General features: G+C 31.4%; 1 protein-coding gene across 2 annotated transcripts in view; it reads right to left on the minus strand.

Moving 5' to 3' along the window:
- Epha3 (EPH receptor A3) overlaps positions 1-22,490 on the minus strand; it is a 342,530-nt gene that overhangs the window by 32,479 nt on the left and 287,561 nt on the right. For both annotated transcript variants that reach the window (XM_026393990.2, XM_026393989.2), the window contains exons 11-13: positions 20,596-20,781; positions 10,738-10,799; positions 8,486-8,695 (exon numbers count right to left, since the gene is read on the minus strand). In XM_026393990.2, coding sequence (XP_026249775.2) covers positions 8,486-8,695; positions 10,738-10,799; positions 20,596-20,781 — 458 coding nt within the window. The remainder of the gene's footprint in view (positions 1-8,485; positions 8,696-10,737; positions 10,800-20,595; positions 20,782-22,490) is intronic.

Consider the following 22,490-nt stretch of genomic DNA (forward strand, 5'->3'; position numbering starts at 1 on the left):
TTACATTATATATATATATATATATATATATATATATATATATATATATATATATATTGCATTATATACAATGCAACATATATTTTATAACCTCATTGATATGTACAAGTTACTCCATTAATATAAATTTATGTACAAGTTAAAAATCTTTAAAACATTAGTCTGAAAAAAGTCTGAAATTTCAGCACTCTGAATATAGTTTCACAAGGAAGCAATATTATAAGTAAATAAGTCTGAAAATTTTATTTAAGGTAGCAGGATTTCTGTGTATTTGCAATGAAAAATAATAGAAATAATATTAGATCTATTATAACAATCAAAAATGGAACAAAACTTGAGTAAGGCTTATTAGTTTGCTGTTGACAATTGAGAAATAAGAAAAGATGAAATGTTAGGTTGAGATTCCCATAAATATCCACTGAGATATTGCTGATGATGCTGGGACCCTCAGATATCATGGAAATGGTTCCCTTGCATGTTTATGTTTAGTAAGTAACTGCTTGAAAAATGTGGCATCTCCAGATAGCAGGTTAGCAAATGAAAAGGAAAATCTCATGGGAACTGGCTGTGAACCATGACATAGAATCATGATAGAAAAGGGTAATAGAGAGGGAATGATTCAAATAACCCATCCCAGACATTTTCTGGAATCAGAAAAATGAGTAAAATTATTCATTAAAAATCAGAGAAAAATTAGACTTTAGTTAGCCTTGATATAAATTTTGTCCTCCTTCACTCTCATTAGTTCTTTTCTCAAATGTCATTTTATTGAGAAACTCTAATCTTCTTGTTAAAATGGTACTCCCTGCACATTGCCCACACTCCTTATCTTAGTGCTCTAAGCCTCTGCTTGTTGTTTATGATCTGAGTTCCAACATGAGAGTGTCCCCTTGAGGTCAGGGCTTTGTTTTGTTTTCTGGATCTCCAGGGCCCAGGCAGTGCCTGATGTGTTATATATACTCACATATGTGCTGAATAAGTAAATTAATGGTTGAAACATGTATTTTAGAGAAAACAGTTCCTGCTAAAACTGTACTTAATATATTTAAGTACATTTATATACCTCCTTACTTCAAAATTATAGTTTTGATTTACCACAAAATAAATGTGGATAGATGGATAGATTTTTTTCACACGTCGAAATGTTCATGATGTCCCTCAGTCTGAAACAGGTGGCTAGAAAATTCTAGACCTCTGATTAAGTTTTGATGAGACATTGATGACTGAAATTACTAAGTCATTTAGACTTTTGGGGTTTATCAGTGAATGACTTTACTTTGTTAAGCTACATATGGACATATTCATACTTATAACTCTTTTGAGTAAATTTGTGGTTGATATTATTTATTTTGTGTGAAAGTGTAAAATATTGTTAGCATATGAGAGTCACTAATTAGATATTTTGTTATTATGTGTCTTCATTCATGTGTAAATGATATATAACATATAGTACTTATCAAAATAATATACTCTTTTTTCTCATACCATCAGATCAAAGACCCATGTTTTCTAATATGTATGTTCTTAAAACAGATTGCTATGAATAAGAATATTTAACCACTTTAATGTATTTTTTCTTTTTATTTAAATGGAATTAAATAGAATAAATCTATAGTACAATATTTCTGGCATCAACTTTACAGAGTAACACATCTAAAAAACAGATACATTATCATACAAATTAAGAGACTTTTTTTTTTCTGACCAAAGACAGGTGCTCTGAATCAATATAAAAATCCATTGGAAAGGTTGTGCATGGTGGTGCACACTTCTAATTTCAGTGATTAAGGTAGCTGTGGTATCAGAATCGTAAGTTGCAGGCTTTCCTCAGGAACTTAGCAAGGCCCTAGGCAACTTAGTGAGACCCTGTCTCAAATAAACAATACAAACAAAATGGACTAGGGATGTAACACAGTGGTAAAGCGCCTGGGTTTAATCTCCAATACTAATTTACTAATTATACTACATCAAAACAGAAATAAAAAGAAAAATAGGGACTGGGGTTGTGGCTCAGGGGTAGAGCTCTTGCCTTGCATGTGTGAGGCTCTGGGTTCGATCCTCAGCACCACATAAAATAAACAAACAAAAGAAAGGTATATATATGTAATAATGTAAAATATAACCAAGAGCAAATCAATTATTTTTCTGAAACTTCCCTAAACAGTTCATGTAACAATTATTCTCCTACAATGAAATTGAGGACCTGAGAAGAATTGGATGGAGTGACTACACAGCATATAAATTAGATGAGTCTACACTTTCTATAACTTTATTCACTATAAAAAAGAAAATTAAGCACTATCATGTTGGGATTTTAAATTGCATATGTTTCAACAAAAATATAAAATGTTCATATGCATAGATATATGTATACATCTACACAAAAGTGTTTAACAATCTTCATGAAATAATATTTTATAAAAGGAATGACTGAAAATTTATTTCTTGTCTGTTAACATGTTTTTAGGAATGAAACAAATTGGTAGCCCAGGACAAACAAAAATAGGAAACTTGTAATAATTATACTGTGAGATTCACATTCTGAGAAGCCAAACACAGGAAATTATTTTTTATTATAAACAAAAAGTAATACTTTTTGAATTAAGTAAATAGGACTAATGTTCCAATCATTTCCATCACAGATAAAATCCAAGGATTTTTTCAAGATGATTTTTAGTCTTAAGGAGCAGCTAAAGGTAAGTTTTCAAGGCTATTTATTTAAAACATATCATATAAAACTATGTCATAATCCAGATTTATATAATTGAATAACTACTGAAATGTTTATTAATTTTAAGGCATTTTTCCTGATTAAAGAATGTATAATAGTGGTTTTCAAAGTGTCATCCAAGCATCTATGGGTCCCCATGAGCATATCAGGGGCTCTGTGAAATCATAATTATTTTCATAATAAGACTAAAACTTTATAGACATTTTTATGCTCAACATCCAATGAGTGCACAGTGGAATTTTACAGAGGTTGCAGGATGCATAGTTTAATTTTGCCAGGCATGGTGGTGCACACCTGTAATCTCAGTGGCCTAACAGGCTGAGGCAGGAGGATTGTGAGTTCAAAGCCAGACTCAGCAAAAGTGAGGTGGCCAGTGATGGAGTGTTCCTGAGTTCAATCCCTGTTACCAAGTGATGATGATGAGATGATGATGATGATGATGATGATGATGATGATAATAATATACAATATAAAGTGTCAACATTTGGAATTTTTGCATTAGTGAGAAATGTAGAAAAACAACTAGAAACAAACATTGAAAAAAAATCAAATCCTCTACATAATATCTTTATGGAAAAGAGAAAATTACACACACAAACACAATATATATATATATATTGCTATTTAAGCTCATCCTTTCCTAGCAGGCATACTGTTGAATATCTGAGAGGCAAGTGCAATGTGCTTAAGTTAGCATAGAAAGCAGCATGGGGAAATATCTGAAAAATTGTTTTAAGTATTGAGTTTGTGCATGTTCTGATCTCTTCAAATACTTTCTACAATTTAAGAATTCTTAAAATATAGAATTATCTGACATAATTTCTGTTACTCTAGTATCAGGCCTGTCACTCCCTTCAGATATTTTAAATATGGGGAAAAGGGCAATGCAGCTGGGTGCAGTGGTTCACCCCTGGAATTCCAGTGACTAGGGAGGCTGAGGTAGGAGGATCCAAGTTCAAGGCCAGCCTCTGCATTTTAGTGAGTCCCTAAGCAACTTAGTGAATCTCTGTCTCCAAAAGAAAAAAAAGAAGAAGAAGAAGGATGGGGATGTAGCTCAGTGGTAATGTACCTCTAGATTCAATTTCTAATACCAGGGAAAAAAAGGGATGGGAGATGTTGAGACCCTATGGCAGTGACATCAAATCCAATACCTCATGATTCCTTGTGCAATCATTCTCTACCTAAAGATAATAACTTTCAGATGAGAAACTGGGAAAGGGTTAATGCATTGAAGCACTGAATGCTAATTTCTGAATTGTAGAAACACAAGACCCTAGGTGAAACGTGTTATTACTTAAAAAATGTGGCTGCTTTATGAAGAAGATTAACAGAGTATGTTTATCCAACAAAAATGCCTCATTGCAGTGCTTTAAATTATGAATCTGCTTTTTCTGAAATAACCAAAATCATAGCATATTAAATATATAAGGTGGGTATCTCAGCTGAATAATACTGTTTTAGTTTGAAAGCAGATAAAACTACTATATATGTAATAAAATACTAGTTTTGTTATTTATTACACAATAAAACTTATTGAGATGGAAAATTTCATCTCAGTCAAGTCTATTTCCCAAAATATTATGTGCATAAAAAATTTTGATTATTGCTTTCACAATGTAGCTTTAAAAAAATTCCAAGAAGAGGAATTCTCCAAACACTTTTGCAATAACAATGTTCCTGTCATGTTCCCAATATGACAACATAGGATGGTGATTTAATTAGCTGTTTTGGTGCGTTTTCTTACAAAAGAATAGCAGCCTTGTAAATTTATATTCATATTACATATTTAGAGTAAATCAACAACTTATACTACACAAGACTTATCATGAGACATTAAACCAATGATTATTAAATTACTCTAAAAATGCAGATGTAAATTTCAGATTCTCAAAAAGAAGCCAGGACCACCATGGATATTTTGAGGGAGTTTTAAGAAAATTAAAAAAAAATGAATACTGTAGAATCCTAAATCTTTTGATGTGAATAAATCCATTGAATGGTGTGGATTTTAAGTGCCGTCTGATACTGAAATATCAGTGCAAAGAGCCTGTTGTATTTATCTCAGAAAAATGTTATAATGAGAAAATTTGAACAACAGTACCCTTCTTTTACTAAGAGCAAAAGAACTGGTCATTGGAACTCTTTGGTCCTAACAAAGTAACCACCTATGTAAATGAAACTCTGAAAGTCAACACAGTTCTCTTCTCTAGAGAGCAGATGATCTAGATTCGGGCTAATCTAACTATCTACCACTAGAGAAATTGCTCCTTTATATATAATAGAAGTCAAGATTTGTACTGGGAATAAGGATCCTCTCATTTAATAATTGGATATGGCATAAAATTTAGAACTTTATTGAACTTATTTAAATATAAGCCTTTATCAAGTATATTTATCAAAATTGGAAGTACTTTTTTAAGTAATGTGACAACAAGGACAATGTAAGCAAGCTTGGTAATTTCAGGAATTATTTTAGAAGCCTGTAGAGCAGCAGAAGGTTCTGAAGGATATCTTAACGAAGCAGAGTAGTTCTGATGAGATTAAGCACATTTTTCAGGACAATAAATATGTTATTGTTCAATACACTATGTTGTCTTCTGGGATGATAGTATAGTTATAAAAATGATGCCTTATTATAGAGAACTGGATGAATAATTTTTGTGGAGATCAGAGAAGAAGAATTTAATTACCCATGTTTTTCAATTCCATAAAGTGTTCAGAGAAGTATAATTTTAACCATTGTTATAAATTCAGTTAAACTAGCTGCAAAGTAAAAAAAAAAAAAACTATCTTCCACAAAATGCAGGATACATTTTTAAAAATATTTAATATATTAAAAAAGTGAATACACCACCTGTACATTTGAAAATAAGAAGAGCAAAAATTTATAAAGCCATTGAGAGTGTGCCAACTCTTAAGTCATGTAGAAATATACCAAGAGCACTGGGCTGCTGTATTTCTGTGGTTCTGTCACTATTGCTGAAAATGAAACTTAATTTGGCAAATTAGGCTCTTTGACAAAGTATCATATGGATGCCATGTGACAGTCTTGTGGTTGTTAACTGAGCTGTCAAGATAGATGATTTACAAAAAGAAGTGGGTTTTGTTTGTTTTTTTAATGAAGAATCAACTTTTGAAATCCAACCAAAACATAGCAGAAGTTTTCTGTCTTTAAGAACTATCCATTCTTTTGGATTGTCAGAGTGTGAGAAACAGGTGCTTACACATAGAAGGTCCCATTACCCACAATTCACTTTTGGTAGTTTCAGGTTCCTGCAGTCAAACATGATCCAAAAATATTACATGGGCACAGTGGCCCATGCCTGTAATCCCAGGGATTCTGGAGACTGAGACAGGAGGATCGCAAGATCAAAGTTCCAGAAAGAAACAATTCATACATTTTAAACTGGATGCCATTCTGAGCAGCATAATGAAATTCTACTCCATCCAACCCAAATGTTAATTATCCTTTTGTCAAGTGTATCCATGCTGTATTTCTTATTTGCCTTTTAGTTACTCAGAAACCTTTATTTTAATTAATAATGGGTAAGAATAAGTGTGCTTATAGTGCAGATTTTCCAGAGAAAAGATATAAAAATTATTTCTTTATGTAAAAAGTTGAAATTTCTCAACTTAATGGCTTAAAAAAAATACAACATAAATAGGGTTAAGTACTATCTGCAGTTTCTGGTATGCACTGGATATCTTGGAAGGTATCCACTGTGGATAAGTGGGAACTAATGTATTGCCACTAGAACTGCAAATTGATGTATCAAAGACAATTGGGGCAATTCAAATACCAAAAATTCTCACATATTTGTACACATTGTGATCCAGCAATTTTAATTCTAAATATTTATCCTAAAGAGGTAATCATAAACAGAGATGAACCATATATCAATATGTACATCAGAATATTGTTAATAATATTGAAACATTATAATTCTGTAAAATAAATAGAGCCTTGTTTAAATAAATTGTGTACACGAGTAAAACAGAATGCTATAATAATTAAATGAAATTATAAAAGTATACTTAATCATCTGAAAAATTCTGATTTTATATTTCAAGATAATGTTGAATTTATATATAAAGAAAGTACTGAATTGATAGATTAAAATGATTTTACATCAATACAATTTATTTTTGTAAAAATATGCAAAATTGCATAGAAAATATTTTGAATGTATAAACTGAATATGTTAATGTCTCTTATTCTTGGGTAGTATCATTAATAGTATAAGTTTTACTTCTTTATTTCTATTTCCTGAATTTTCTTCACATAAATTTTTTCTGAAGAATGAGATTTCACTGGGTGTGGTGGTCATACACCTGTAATCCCAGCGGTTTCAGAGGCTGATACAGGAGGATTGTGAGTTCAAAGCCAGCTTCAGTGAAAAGCCAGGCACTAAACAATTCAGTATAGACCCTATCCTTAAATTAAGTACAAAAAATAGGGCTGAGGATGTGGCTCAGTGATCAAGTACCCCTGAGTTCAATCCCTGGTAACAAAAAATGAGAATGGGATTTCAAAGAATTCTATCAAATATTGAAGAGATATTCAAATAGTTGCAAATTAAAAAAAATTAGATATAATTTTTCCTGATAAATAATTATTAAAAATAATAATACTTAGTTTTATCAGGAGTATAGTGAAGTGTACTTTTAAGATAGGCACAGACTGGCTGGATGTGGTGGCACTGGCTGGGTGGTGGTAATCCTAGGGGCTCGGGAAACTGAGGCAGGAGAATCGCAAGTTCAAAGCCAGCCTCAACAATTTAGTGAGGCCCTAAGCAACTTAGTGAAAACTTGTCTCTAAAAAAAAAATAAAAAGGGCTGAAGATGGCTCAGTGGTTAAATGCTGCTGAGTTCAATTCATAGTAAAAAAAGAAAGAAAAAAAAAATAGGCAGACTCTTTGACAAAGATAATCCACTTTTCAGAATGTGTTACAAGGATATCATTAAACCTATACAATTATGAATACTAACAGATTATTTATGTGTTTTTCATTTAAAATATTGGTAGTAGATATAATAATATTCACTTATTAAATAGAGTTTGCTTTAAAATATAAAACAAAGGAATTAATAAATCAAATTGTTAAGGGTGAGAACAAAGATTATTGACATTGAAATACACTCAAGAGGTAAATGTTAAGCAAAAAAACATGGTATAAAATGGCATACTGAATAATCCTGTTTTTAATCAACTGTATATATATAAGGATGAAGAAAAGTATGGGAATTCTGAGATTTTACCAATTCTGCTTACATAAGGTGACTGAACCATGATGAAAAAAGGGGAAAATATAATGTACCAGTATTTTAGGCATGTGAAAACCTTGCTACCTTTTTGAATAAATTATTAAACTAAATATCTAAAAATGACATTTCAGAATTTAGATATTACTCATCTTTTTAAGGGTGACCATCATTTTGCCCAAAACAAATAATATTTTAATTTTAACAATTTTTCTTTTTTTCTTTTTGGTACTCAGGATTGAACCAGGGCTACTTTATAGATGAACTGCATAACCAGTTCTTTTTACTTTTTTGAGACAGGACCTCGCTAAGGCTGAGGCTGGCCTCGAACTTGCAATCCTCCTGTCTCAACATACCAGTATTTTAATTTTAAGAGCTTTTTTTTCCTTCCATGGGAAACAAAACTGACAAAGCATTTTTATTTATTTACAAGTACACATGATACAAGATGGAAAGTGACGGTTAAAGGGGAGAAAAAGCCATGTTACTTACTCTTGTTGTATAAGCAGCTTCTGGATCATCCTCTAGAACACGTGAAAGTCCAAAGTCAGAAACCTTACACACCAAATTACTGTTGATCAAGATGTTCCGGGCAGCGAGGTCTCTGTGTACATATCCCATATCTGACAGGTACTTCATGCCAGATGCTATACCACGAAGCATTCCCACCAGCTGGATGACTGTAAACTGGGCATCATGTTTCTGCAAAACATTTCCAATATGCCAAGATATATCACTATAGCCAAAAAAATATCTTTTTTTCTTTAAAAATCATACATTCCCAAATTTGTAATGAAACGAATTATACATGTTTTAGCTCAAAGCACTCAAGACTAACAAGATGTGTAGAGAGATAGACAGATGCAAGGCTATAGCAAAATTGCATACAGGCTGTAATTCCAAAACTATATCATGTAATCAAAACCAGCTTCAAAAATAGAAGTTCTCCATTCTTTATATGATATGCAAGCTCTATCTCAGAAGCATTAAATTCAAGAACAAAAAACTGCAATGGATCTATTGAAGGTTTATACTATGTGATTGAATTTTCATTATTCCTTCTTTTACTTTATTTGAAGCAATTTTATAAATTGCTTCAAATAAAGTAAAATACTAAATTTTAAGTGATGATCACAAATAATTAGTACCTAATTAGGACAAAAATTATTGATTGATTTTTTTTTTGTATTTTGAATTAATCCTGAGTAATCAATCCTCATTCGTAGGTCATAAAATAGAAAGCAAAAGAAGACAAAGTCGTAGATGGAGTCTTAGATTTAGAAAAAACTTCCAATTCACTTGGATTCAAATAGAAACATACAGATTAAAATATATAGATAATACACTAACATGAAATTCTACATCTACATATATTTACTAAAACAATAATATTAAGTGAATGCCTATTATAATGGTTCAATCACCTGATTTGGAAAATGTTTTTGAAGTCTTTATGAAAATAATTTAAAAACTGCATTTGGCATGTGAATATTAAAGTAGGCCAATTCTCACTCCAAGACAATTTAGAATTTTCCTCCATGATTATTAATAACAGTATATATTTTATGTATCAAATTATGTATCATCTATCTATCTCAATTTACAAAGTATTAAAAACACTTTGAGGACAGAGCTATATCTTCTCTGATCCCCTACAGACTAGTGATTGCCATTGCAACTCAAGACACTGCAGACTCTTGAATGCCATAAAATTTTTGCATTTATTTGCAAATAATATTTGTTGAAACATTAAAATAAAGGGGAATAAAGAAAAAGGATGAGTACGGGAATTGGAAAGACAGTCGAATAAATCTTACATAACATTCCTATGTTCAAATACGAATACTCAACCAGTAAATCTCCACATCATATTCGACTATAAGAATGAGATCCTAATTAGAATGCATTTTACTCCTTGTATGTATAATATGTCAAAATACACTCTACTGACATGTAGATCTAAAAAGAATGAATAAAAATATAATAAAAAATTGAAAATGATATATCAAATGTAGTAAAATACAAAGATTGTAAATTTAAAAATAGTCTCTCTATATAATATATATAACAAATATATATTATATATATATAATATATATAACAAAATGACATCCCTCAATTGAGACTATACATCTTTTGCTTTATAGCATATGATTAGTTTCTGCGTGACAGCACTATGTGAAAGGTAGATGATCTATCTTAGAAGACCCAGAGGTTACTTATTTTAAATAAAGAAAGGGTAGTATTTCTGCATATATCAATGTAATTTGTGTCTTGTTTTAGACATTTTTTTTAATTTTTAGGTTTTTTATTCGGATGTGAATCTTAGCTTTACAAAATACCCTGAATAAGATTATACAAATTTGTTTTTTGTGTCTTTTTTTTTTAAAGAGAGAGAGAATTTTTTTTAATATTTATTTTTCAGTGGACACAACATCTTTATTTTATGTGGTGCCCCGCACATGCCAAGCGAGTGCTTGAGCCACATCCCCAACCCTGTACAAATTTGTTTTAAAACTGTATAAACCATTACCATTTGAATGCTGCAAGATAAGGATGTAATTTTACAGTTTTCTCCTGGCTATTTAATACAAGAAAATTTCAGTTTTGCTTAAATTTAGATTTCCAAGTTGCTTGGCATAATATTTGAAGGTATATCTAACATTTTATCAGCTCCATCATAAGTATGTATGTGTGTGCATACAAACATGCATATATGTATACACACATAATATTTTACTTACACGTAAGAAACTGTCCAAGGAACCATTTTCCATGTATTCTGTGACAATCATAACTGGTTTACCTAAGTATATGGTAAATAACAAATCATCATTATTACTGTCCAAATAATATCATACAACAAACATATATAATACACTTTTATACATCTGATGAACAAAAACATGTAAAAACATTCCTGTCCTCCAAACCTCACACAGTTGAAATCAAATGAAACAAAATCTATGTTTCAATAGAAAATGAAATTTAATAAAGAAAAAAAGAAAACTGGTTTCTAGAACAAAGGCCCAGACCTTAGATTGTCCAAGTCCCCTTATTTGGCATGGTTTTCAGTGAACACAAAATATGCTCTTTTCCTCCCTTTAATTTCATTTTAGCTAATTATAAAAATCAAGTGTTTTACATTTCATCTTACAATAGAATCAGGAATTCAAAATTCATTTTTCTCCCAAAAGGCATTTGCAGAGCTGGATGCTAAGTATTCTTTTTTGTGCTGTTTAGTTAGAAGCAAGTAAATAAAAATCTGTACATTTATGGATTATAGAAGAGAGTTATGTAAAACATTTGAGAATAATAATTACAATCTTTATACCTATATTCAATTAACACATTGGATTTTTTAAACACATTTTATATCTGAAAGGAAAATAAAACTAAAATTAGAATTGCTGTTGGCAGTAATTATAATAAGCATTTAGGAACCATGTGGCCTTAAATATGATTAAACCTTTTAATCCAGAATTTTATTGTATTTATATAGAAATTATTATGTGCAAAATACTGGTTTAATCCTTTTACATATATTAAACTACTTATCATTTCCATTTTACACATGAGAAAATTGAGATACCAAGATTAATTAACTTGCTCAATGAGTTAACACTAAAAATCAAGAGTTGCAACCTGCATACTGTACGCTGTCACTGAGGAAACATTTAAAATAAGAAAAAGTTTCAGACATAAAGATGATAAGTATACCATATATGAAGAGGAATGGATAGAATAAATGTTTAACTACAAGTAATGATGTAGCTCAATCTATAGTAGGTTCTATAGATTAGTTTATATTAGAATCACTCCAAAAACTGTAGCCCTTATGTAGTTGTTACAGTATAATGCTGTATGAACAAAGCTGAAAAAATAACTCAACTTTGATAGCAACTAGGAAAATAAATAATGAAAGACAAATATTTCAAAACAAAAAAGAAATTTCATTTTTTTTTGATACACATGAAATACTAGTAAATTATGTAACATTGTAGTAGGTACTTAAAAAGTTACAACATTCAATTTTACAGCATCAGTAGGCTTTATCAATCAATATTCTTTATTTCCTTTTTATTGCCTCCTTGCATAAAATCATTGTGAATTTAAGAAACTTGTTGAGTCACACAACTATTTATAGTCAAATATATTCCCAGTAAGGCTCTTTCTGATTTTAAGGCCTACTCATATTACTACATTGCAATTCTTTTTATTGTTGTTATAATACTTTAATTATAAACATTTCATGTTTCAAGATTGATGATCTTTAGAATATAAATCACAATAAGCCAAAATTTTAATTATTGAAAAAATTACTAGTATATCCTATAAAAAACAACTAGTTTCTAAATTACTTTTTTGTTTTGAAATGTTTGTTTTCCATTACTGATTCCCCTAATTGTTGTCTTAACTTGGACTATTAAAGAGAGCTATCTAAAAAATTTGAGAATGAATATAGTTAAGTATATGTTCTTTTCAGCTTTGCTCATATAATATTATGATGTAACAATTACATAAAGTGTTACACATTTATCTGGTTGATCTAATCATATATGAAAAGTCCCTTTAGTCAAAGCTTTGAGCCTTTAGAACTTGCTTTTTCCAAATTCTAACTAAAGTTTGCTTTCACAATATTCAGGAAGTCATGAAAGATTCACTCTTGGACCTCTGATGTCTCCTAAAAGACTGGTCCCAGAGACCCAACCTGGGATAAAATAAGTGAAAGGAGTGAATGGAATGAATGAGTGAATGCAATTTTCCATATGCATGCTCTCTGTAGATCATCATCAGTGTCTGTCTGTGACCCTTCCTCAATATAATTCTATGGAGGTTGGGAAATATTGCCCATGATTATGGAGGGTGATACTCTACTAAAGTTAAATGTATACATGGTTTGTAGTCACAGATACTTTGTCTCATACTACCGGTTATTATGCTTGTGTCCTACTCAGACATGTGCTTATTTATCTCTCTTTTCCTCTGGCTCTTAGTCTTATGAACATTTCATTTCTCATTAGCATGTCTAGTAGAATGTTTGGCAAGGGAAATAAAAGTAGCTAAAAAGTCAAACCAGTCAATTAAGTCAAAGCCCCGTGACCATTCACAAATCAGATCAGGCTGCATTTAACTCCCTAATTTAGGTATTTGTAAACACATCAGTTAAGATGGGCAAGTTTGAAAATGTGCTTTGCATTAAGTTCAAAGATTCTGAAATTCAAAAGTACAGACTTAGAATAAACAGAATTGCAAATATTCTACCTTGGAAAGCAGTATTTTATTGTCGAGTTTCCCTTGAGATCTTGATTTTGAGAAATAAGGTTAAAGAAAAGAGTCTCTGGAAGTGGTGAAATGAGTTTTAACATGCATTGGATGTAATGAGGAATTATTTATAATATGCCAGCTCATCTGCATATTATTTGGTGTATTTTTACTCAAGTTTGCATATTTTTTCATGTGTATTTTTATTTACATGATCAGCTCCCTCAATACAGAACTGTATTTTTTTACTAGCCTCAGAGACCCCAAAATATATCTGAGTATACATTCTAACCTTAATGAAAGAACTGTTCTCTGACTAGCTAAAAAGAAACTTCATCAAAAACAAGCAAAAAAATTTGCTAAGGAGTTTTGCTTTTGTTCTTCAATTGACTTATGAATATAAAGAGTATGCAGATATTTTATAATTATAAAGGAAGGAAAATCAGTCAGTTAGAAGAAGTTCATTTCCCCAACTATTTCCCCAATGGCTTAGAGACATTAGTAATCATTGAATCACTGCTTGATGACAGAAGAAATGTAATTCAAAATGTCTCAGAATTCCAAGTTCAGCACTATTTCACCACAACCTTCTTAACCACATATTTTATATATGTACATATATTTAGAACATATGTATAGATAGTCTGTTCAAATAAATATTTTTTGCAATTTTCAAAAATCAGTTTGCTGTTCAATATATTTATGTTGAAACATAAAAGTATTTATAAATTATTAAAATATTACAAATCATTCAATTTAACTTCACTTCTGAAATGCTATTAAATTTTGCTAATAACAGCAATTGTGCCTTTTAATCTGCATCTTATTTCAAAAGAATTAAGCACACTTTAATAGATGAGTGTGATTCATAAAATCAAAACCTTTGGATTTTAACATTAGCATTCTCTTATTAGATCATTTAATCAGAGTCAGGATGGAAAAAAATAAGATTATAAATAGAAGGGATGTTAATGGAAGTTGACAAAACTTCACTGTTCCTAAGACATCTTGCATCAGCTTTGATAAGAAAAAATGTTTTAGTTATATATTTTCATGTGTTATATCTAATTATGATAGAAATGTTATAATAAATTCAGGTTTTTCTCGGAGTTTCCCGTCTGATCATTAGAAAAATACAGCGCAATATTTTCCAAAATCCATTAAATCAAGGTATTGTTCTATTGAAAAGACCATTGATAAAAATGGGCCAACTACATTCATCTTCAGTCCTAAGTACACAACCTACCAGTGGACCAGTTACCATTGCTAAAATCATGTCTATTATAATTCCTCTTTTCAAGATCAGGCTGATAAGAAGTCTCTCCAAACCTTCCCCAACTAACCATACTCTCAACCTTAACACATAGAATGAATTACTTAAAATTTTAATTAATTCACGCTTAAGCTGAAACAAAGTTTAATATCTATAATTACAAAAATTGTGATCCCTTGTTTTATTCAGAGCTAAGTCATATAGTAAATGTTGTTAACGAATACAGTAATATGACCACATTCAGTTTAACTCTATAAGAATGATTTTGCTTTATACTTTTCAAGGTTTCTACCTTTTGTTTCCTTATCTAATTGCAAAGTTTAATATTTTAATATAATACTAAGATGAAATAGTAGCAGGTTTCTTCTTATTACTTTAAAATAAGTACTATCAATATTTAATTTTTGATTATGAGGTCTGTAGGTTTGTTTTGGTTTTGATAAACATATTGAGTAGACATATTTTCTATGAATGATATGCTAGTAAACATTTAAAGTTCAGGTGATTTTTGGTTTTCTGTGCCCATTTCACTGTTCCTAAGACAGACAGCTTGGATCAGCTTTGATGAGAAAAAAATGTTTAAGTTATATATTTTCATGTGTTATATCTAATTATGATAAAAATGTTGTAATAAATTAAGGTATGAGATGCTTTTTCTTCTATTAAAGTGAATGTTTGAAATTATTAAACATTAAACAAATTTTGCATTCTTGGAATAAACTAAACTTGGACATGGTTACTAACTTGTTCATATATTATTATGTATGAATTTACAACATTAGTATTACTGAATTTTTGTTCAGATTTCACAAAAATCTGTTTTACTTTCTGGGAGCAGTTGCATAGTTTGGTATCAAGATATAACTATCCTCATGACTTAGTGGTGTTTCTTTCTCTTTCTTCCTGAACATGTTTGTGTAAGACCAGATTACTCAGCTATTAAACATACGAATCTTATTTTATTTCTTCTCCTTTTAGGACAGTTACTATTTGTGCAAATTAGTGTTCTATAAAAGGTCATTAGTTGGGCTGAGATTGTGGCTCAGCAGTAGAGTGCTCAATTATCACGTGCAAGGCCCTAGGTTCGATCCTCAGAACCACATAAAAATACAATATAGATATTGTGCCCAAGTACAAGTAAAAAATATATTTTTTTAAAAAGGTGGTCAGTTTTTGGATTAATCATACTCTAACAAAATTTGTAAGTTGAATTTAATCTTCCAAAATAGCCCTATTAATTTAAATGAATAAAATACACAATACCAAATCCTCTTTTAATTCAAACCTGACCAATTCATCTAAAAGACATAGTGGATGTGAAAAAATAGATAGAAAATGTTCTTTCAACATGTAAAAGCAGCATTTCCTTCTTTATTTTTCTTTAATATACTAAATAGAGATTTTCCTAATGTAATTGATGTGGGTATACAAATAAACATATTCTGATCTCATTTATTAAACTGCAATCATGAATATATTATAGCATTATCACACTTTCCAAATTTTGTTATTCTAACAAACTACTTCTGTAAATTATTTATAAAATAAACACAACATATGTGTTGTCTATTAACAATATCATATGAGTGCAATCATGAGACAAGAGCAAAATAAGACTTTAACAGAGACACAAATGGTAAATTAAGATTTAGCATTGTTATTGAAATATAATATCCTATTTTAGCAATGTTCCCTTATTCTATGTGCAGGAAATAAGAATGTAAACATCACATATATAAGCCTTTGATACAATACCGAAACTGACTAGAAGACCGTTATATTTTAATTATGAGAGATTCTAATAATGTTTTGTCCATGACATTTATGTAAGGGTACAGTTGAGTTGCATGATATATATATTTTTTTTTCAAAAAATAATCCAGGGAAATAACATATATTTCATACAGTATAAAGATCACTTATCCATAAAGTATAACTTTTTCTATTTTTCTGAGCAAAATGTTGCCAATGGAAATTACTGTTAGTGTCTGAACATCATATAACTAATGGTGTGATGGCAGAAATATCAAACATTCACTGAAAACCAAGTTCCATCCTTTTGAACTTAAACTAAAATTGATAACACATGTTAGTACCTAGTTCTAAGCAGAGAATGTGCCCCCAGCTTTCTGCTACTTTGAAGATCAGAGACTCTATCACCTTCTCTTGTTTAAGACCATCAAGTTCAAAATGTACCATTAAAATTGTTTACGGCTAAATTCAAATAGAAAATATAATGACTGAATAACACACTTCTCTGAATGATTTGAAAATGAGACATTGTAATAAGTCCAGTATTTTCAAGCACACAATTGACAGCAATAATAGATAGAATTACCTCAAATAAAAATAAATAAATAAATAAATAAGGAAGTACTTTTACAAATTTTATTTACACAACTAGAATTACTGCTAATATGTCTAACTCAAACAGAAGTGGTAATAGAGATTTTCTCAATTCTCTGTCACTTAATGTATTATTACACAATTTCATCTAATCTTTAATGTATCTGAACTTTTATTCCTGTGTTACATGTGAAGAAGTGAGTATCTATGATTGGTTTGACTTATATGAGTTCTTTTAAGCAGTTAGGCTAAATCAGAATTTGAAATCAGATCCATTCAATCTAGGAACAGATATGCTTGTTTTTCTTTATTAAATGCAATTTTTTCCACTAAATTGTAAGTTCTGTATCACTCGTGTGTATATTTGTTTGTGTATTTGTGTGTTCATGTGTATCTGAACTATGCAAGTTGATTTTTTTTAGAAGTGGTATACTTTCAAAAACTATAATAACAGGAATAGAATAAATAACTCCTTTTGGAGACAAAATTGTCATGTTTATATATTAAATGCAACATATTAAGTTTATTGTAAAGAATTCTATTTCCTCTCTGTTATTATAGGGTGCCAGACTTAGAGCTTTTAAATACGCCACTAAGGAGTTCAAAATCTAATTCTGAGTCTAATACTCTATTATGTTTACAATATATGAGATGACTGGGATTTGTATAGTCGGATTTGGCAGCTTCTTACATACTTACTTGACCAGGGAGAAATATCAAGTTTAGAACTTTTACTTTATGTATAAGGCACTTGTGATCCATATTAGAAAGTTCCAGAATCAGACATGAATAAGATGTCTAATGCATAATACTTGCAATTTTTAAAAGTCATTCTTTTTCTTAATGCATATTTTTCTGCATTTTTTCTTGGGATTGTTTCATTGAATTTTTTCTGAATACCATTTTCATACTTAATTATTTTATGTTTTTATCGGAAGAAAATTTGCTACAGTAATTATGATAATGTTATTATGATAATTTCCTTATTTTCAGTAAACATATTTTGAGGGAACAGCAAAATATGAAGGGTTATTTTAAGCAATTCAGAACATTGGCAACAAAAATACCAATTTACATTTGTTAAAATAATAGAGCTATGAGTAAGCTTAAATTTAAAGCTGATATTTAGTTTGATAGTGACTTTTACCATATTCTTTACTTAGTTGTAGGCTTTGGAGAAGTTAGGTAATGATTCTGTTTAAGCTAAAAGGTAAGACTTCCATCACATAACTGCACGACTTTGAAAAATGCAATAACTTTAATTATTAAAACACTAAAGAAAAACCTATTTATAAAGATACTACTCACTCTTTTCTCTCTCTGTCCCTCCTTCCTTCCTTTTCTTTTTCCTTCTTCCTATCCCTCCTTCCTTCCCTCATTAATCAATTGTTTGTTCCTCAACATTGACAAACTAAGTTAACTACCATGATCCAGATTTTACTTTAATCCCTACTTTTGCCCTCTTTAGAGTTTATATTTTGCTTTAGGTATAGACTATAATTAATTATCACCAGAAATCTTTTAAAGTTTGAAGGATGCCTTGCTATGACCCACTTGTTAGGAAAGCTTTTAAAAACCAGGAAATTTAAAAAAAATAGTGACATGCAAGAATAAAGCACAGAAATCTGCTTTTGTTTACAAAGTAGGGAATAGAGGTAAAATGCGTAGAGTACGTTCCTAACGTATCTCTAACAACTTCTAGACAAGCTACCCTTGTGTGGTGAGCCGTTTCTGTGTACTGTGGCCGCCATTACAAGATGGCGCTGGTCTCCGCTGTAGTCTGTGACAAACAACTCCTTATCAGAATGAGTTGGCACGCTGTGACTTGGCACCCTATGAGAAAAGTCCATGTGGCAGTTGTGCATTGGGGCTTTATCTGCTTTATTAAGGCTGGGGCACACGGGAGTAGAGGGAGAAACAAGCTAAAAGACATGTCAAAACAAAGGCCTGAATAAACTGCTGAAGGAAGAATCCTGTGTCGTGTTTCCTTTGCTGGCGAGGGGTCACGGCACCCTTGTATTATAGTTGTTTGCTCAAATGTAAAAAGGAAAAGGTCATATCTAATTCAGAGGAAGAAGTGACAATGGAATAAGGCCATGATACAAAGTTAGTCCCATAACAGGCACTTCATAAAAGAAAGCTTGTAAATATTGAAAGAAGAATGGCCATATTAATACATATGAATTTTCTCTTTTTTGTGGGACTTTGGATCTGAAGGATAATTACATAGTAAAGATGTCATGGAGAACATTAAATGGCTAAATGTCATAAAATCCTAGTGATATCTGATACTATAATTCAATAGACATAAAACAGTATGGTCTTTCCTCAAAAGAACAATTTTCTCAATCCTTACCACTCCTATCAGTATCTTTAATTAATTATTAATTTTAAAAAGAAAAAAAATCATCAGAAATTATTTCAGCATTACTACTAAAATTGTCTGATTTTTTAGAAGTCCAGAGGCAAGAAAGACATACTTCTTATAAGAGTTAACATGGGCATAGTCTATGGTTAAATCATTCCACATTGTTAAGTTCTTTATTCTGTTTATTTTATATGAGAACTCAAAAGGAAATCAAAGTATATTTCAATTATACCATGCCCCCATGAAGAAGGAAATGCCTTTTTAGTCACACTAATGTGAGAATAGGTATTAGTGCCATTTGGAAAGTGCTGTATGTAATATTAAAGAAAAATAACATTGTGAAAAAATATAATGAATAATGTCTGTTGGTAACGATAGAGTATGTAAATATGGTGCCAATGAAATATCCCCTAAAGGATGCCAAATTCCCTGCCATATGTTGTCTTTCACTGTAAGGAGTCTGCTGCCAATTTCACTATTCTTCATCCTAGACTCTACAATCATGAGGAAAAAAAGTCCCAGAGCATTCTCAAGAGGTTTCCATTGGGATTGGATCCAAAAATCACAGATATGCCTCATGGGATCCCTTTTGAGCTTGGCTGGAGAAACCATCATGGAAATAAATTCAGATCTCTATCACAGGCTGTGAGCCAGAGCTTCCCCAGAGCAGTCAAGAATCCACCTGGGACTCTAGATTAGAACAATTTGAAATCTACAGAGAACCAAAAAAGACCTTGGGTCTACAGTGATTTCAATCTTTACAGCTCAGAAGCATTCCCAAGACGCCTATAATTTTCCTAAATGCAGAGGGTTAAGAGGGTAAAGATCTGGAAGCTGAAATGAAGCTGGTGAACAGTAAAAGACACAGCTGAGCTAGCTAGAAGTCCTGTGGAAACTGAGTCATTGTTTTACCTCACAACTCTACATTCTAGGACATTCTCACAATTCTCTCTTAGACTCTCTTTGAACCAGTATATTTAAATAGCTCAACCTCTCATTTCAATGGATTTTTTCCCAAGATTTTTAAAATGTAGACTAACATTGACAATATACTACTAGTTAAATACTTTAGCTCTATTGTCAAAGAAAGGCATTTTAATCCTAAACTGATCTTTTTTATGATAAGTTTAAAGATTCTAAAGATACTTTCTCTTTCAATTTGGTTTTGGTGGTACTAGAGACGGAACCAAGGATTTCATGTGCTGAGCATGTGTTCTAACACTGAGCTACACACCAGTTCCAGAACTAAAGATAGTTATGAAAAAAAATCAAAAAAATTAAATGATTGAATTGGGGCTTAAACCACCTCTGCTCAGCACACACAAAAGCAGGTCTTGTGACTTTACTTACTTTTAGTAACAACTCCTTCCAATCGAATGATGTTGGGATGGTCAAACTGTCCCATGATGCTTGCTTCTCCCAGGAAGTCTCTCCTCTGTTTCTCTGTGTAGCCCACTTTCAGGGTCTTGATGGCCACTGAAATCTCTTTTTTTGAAGGAAGTTTTAAGCGACCACTGCATACCTCACCAAATTCACCTGTTAAAATGCAGAAGAAAAGCAAAATGTAAGGAATTATATAATAAAAAATGATCACTATATAATAATTGTGTGCTTTAAATAATTTTACTGCAATACTTATGTTTTGACCCAAAAGATGTACAGTAGACCTCCAAATTATTCTGGAAGATGGTAAAGAGAGACTGCCTAGGAAATTCCAGGACATCCACATCCCACTGGGAAAATGGACCCTGTCAGAAGCTCCATATATTTTTAAGTGTCATACTATGAAAAATGTGATACAAAAAATAAAAAAACAAGAGGAAAGAAGTTGAAAGCTGTTATCTATCAAACTCTTTACCCTTCATGGTAAGAGCTAACAATATTCCAGAATAATCAACAGGCAAGAACAGATATTATGGGTTAAACATTGGATTGAACTTCATATGTTTCTGACTATTCTTTTTTTTACCAAGATATCCAATTTGTGTATATACTCAGGCTCTGTGAAAATGAGAAAGAAAGCATCTGTTATCAATTCATTTTATTGGACTATTGGTGTGTTGCATGATGGCCATACCAGCTATAAAGTTATCTGGGCTTCTGGGAGAACAATAATATAACAGTATCAAATAAAACATAGTATGTCTTAATAGAAAGAATCACTATAAAAATGTTTTTTAGATTCTGTGTCCTCCATGAAGAAGATGTCCTAAATGTACAATTAATCCAGACTGGGTTGAATGTGTGGTGTTGCTAATCTCTTTGATATAAATTGCCAGAACAGGATGGGCTTTGCCTTCCCTCCATAAATATACATTGGTATTGAGATTTGCCAGTCACTCTGTCACTAGATTCTGAGCTTCCACAGAGATCTGTCACATTCATTTTTCGGTCCCCACAGCTGCCTTAATGACAGTCACAGGTAGTGTAGCGCTACCCATAGAATACTCCTTGTTCACAACTCTTAATACTATGTGGATTGTTAGATCTCTTGTGCACCAAATTAAAAATGACTTCCAGCATTGAGAATTTTTTTTTCTTTCTGAAATAGGTTAAGTACATAATCAACATTATAGACATTTTTGGATGTCTATAGACTTAAATAATTTTCTTGGTCTCATCTTCTCACTTTGAGATTTCTATGACCTTCATACCCTATATCTCAGAGAGAAGTGAAATGACTCTCCCCCCATTTTTTTTCAATCTTACTAAGTGGTTTGCCTCACAAAAGTAGAGGTCCTGTGGCTTTACCAACTGCATGACTACAAATGACTTTCCTCTCTTCAGGAAACTTGCCCCCCCCCATTTTTTTAAGAGAGAGAGAGAGAGAGAGAGAGAGAGAGAATATTAATTTTTTTTTTTTTTTTTTTAGTTCTCGGCGGACACAACATCTTTGTTTGTATGTGGTGTTGAGGATCGAATCCGGGCCCCACGCATGCCAGGGGAGCAGATACCACTTGAGCCACATCCCCAGCCCAACTTGCCCTATCTTAACCCTTTCTTAGTTTCCAACTATATGACTCATGCTGCAACTTGGCAAAGTTAAAGTCCAAAAGCACTCACTGAAGCACTCATGTGACAAACAACTATCAGTTGGCAACAATGTAGTAATCACTGTGAAAAACACAGAGAGGTGATGGTATACAAGACAGCACTAGGTTCCTCTCTTTGAAGAAGTAGGGAGAAGATAACCATTTGCCAGCTATCCTGTTCTGTAGGATTATGGAGAGAAGTGGGGAGCAGAA

The sequence above is a fragment of the Urocitellus parryii genome, chromosome 2 (assembly GCF_045843805.1).
Source record: "Urocitellus parryii isolate mUroPar1 chromosome 2, mUroPar1.hap1, whole genome shotgun sequence".
Classification (NCBI taxonomy): domain Eukaryota; kingdom Metazoa; phylum Chordata; class Mammalia; order Rodentia; family Sciuridae; genus Urocitellus; species Urocitellus parryii.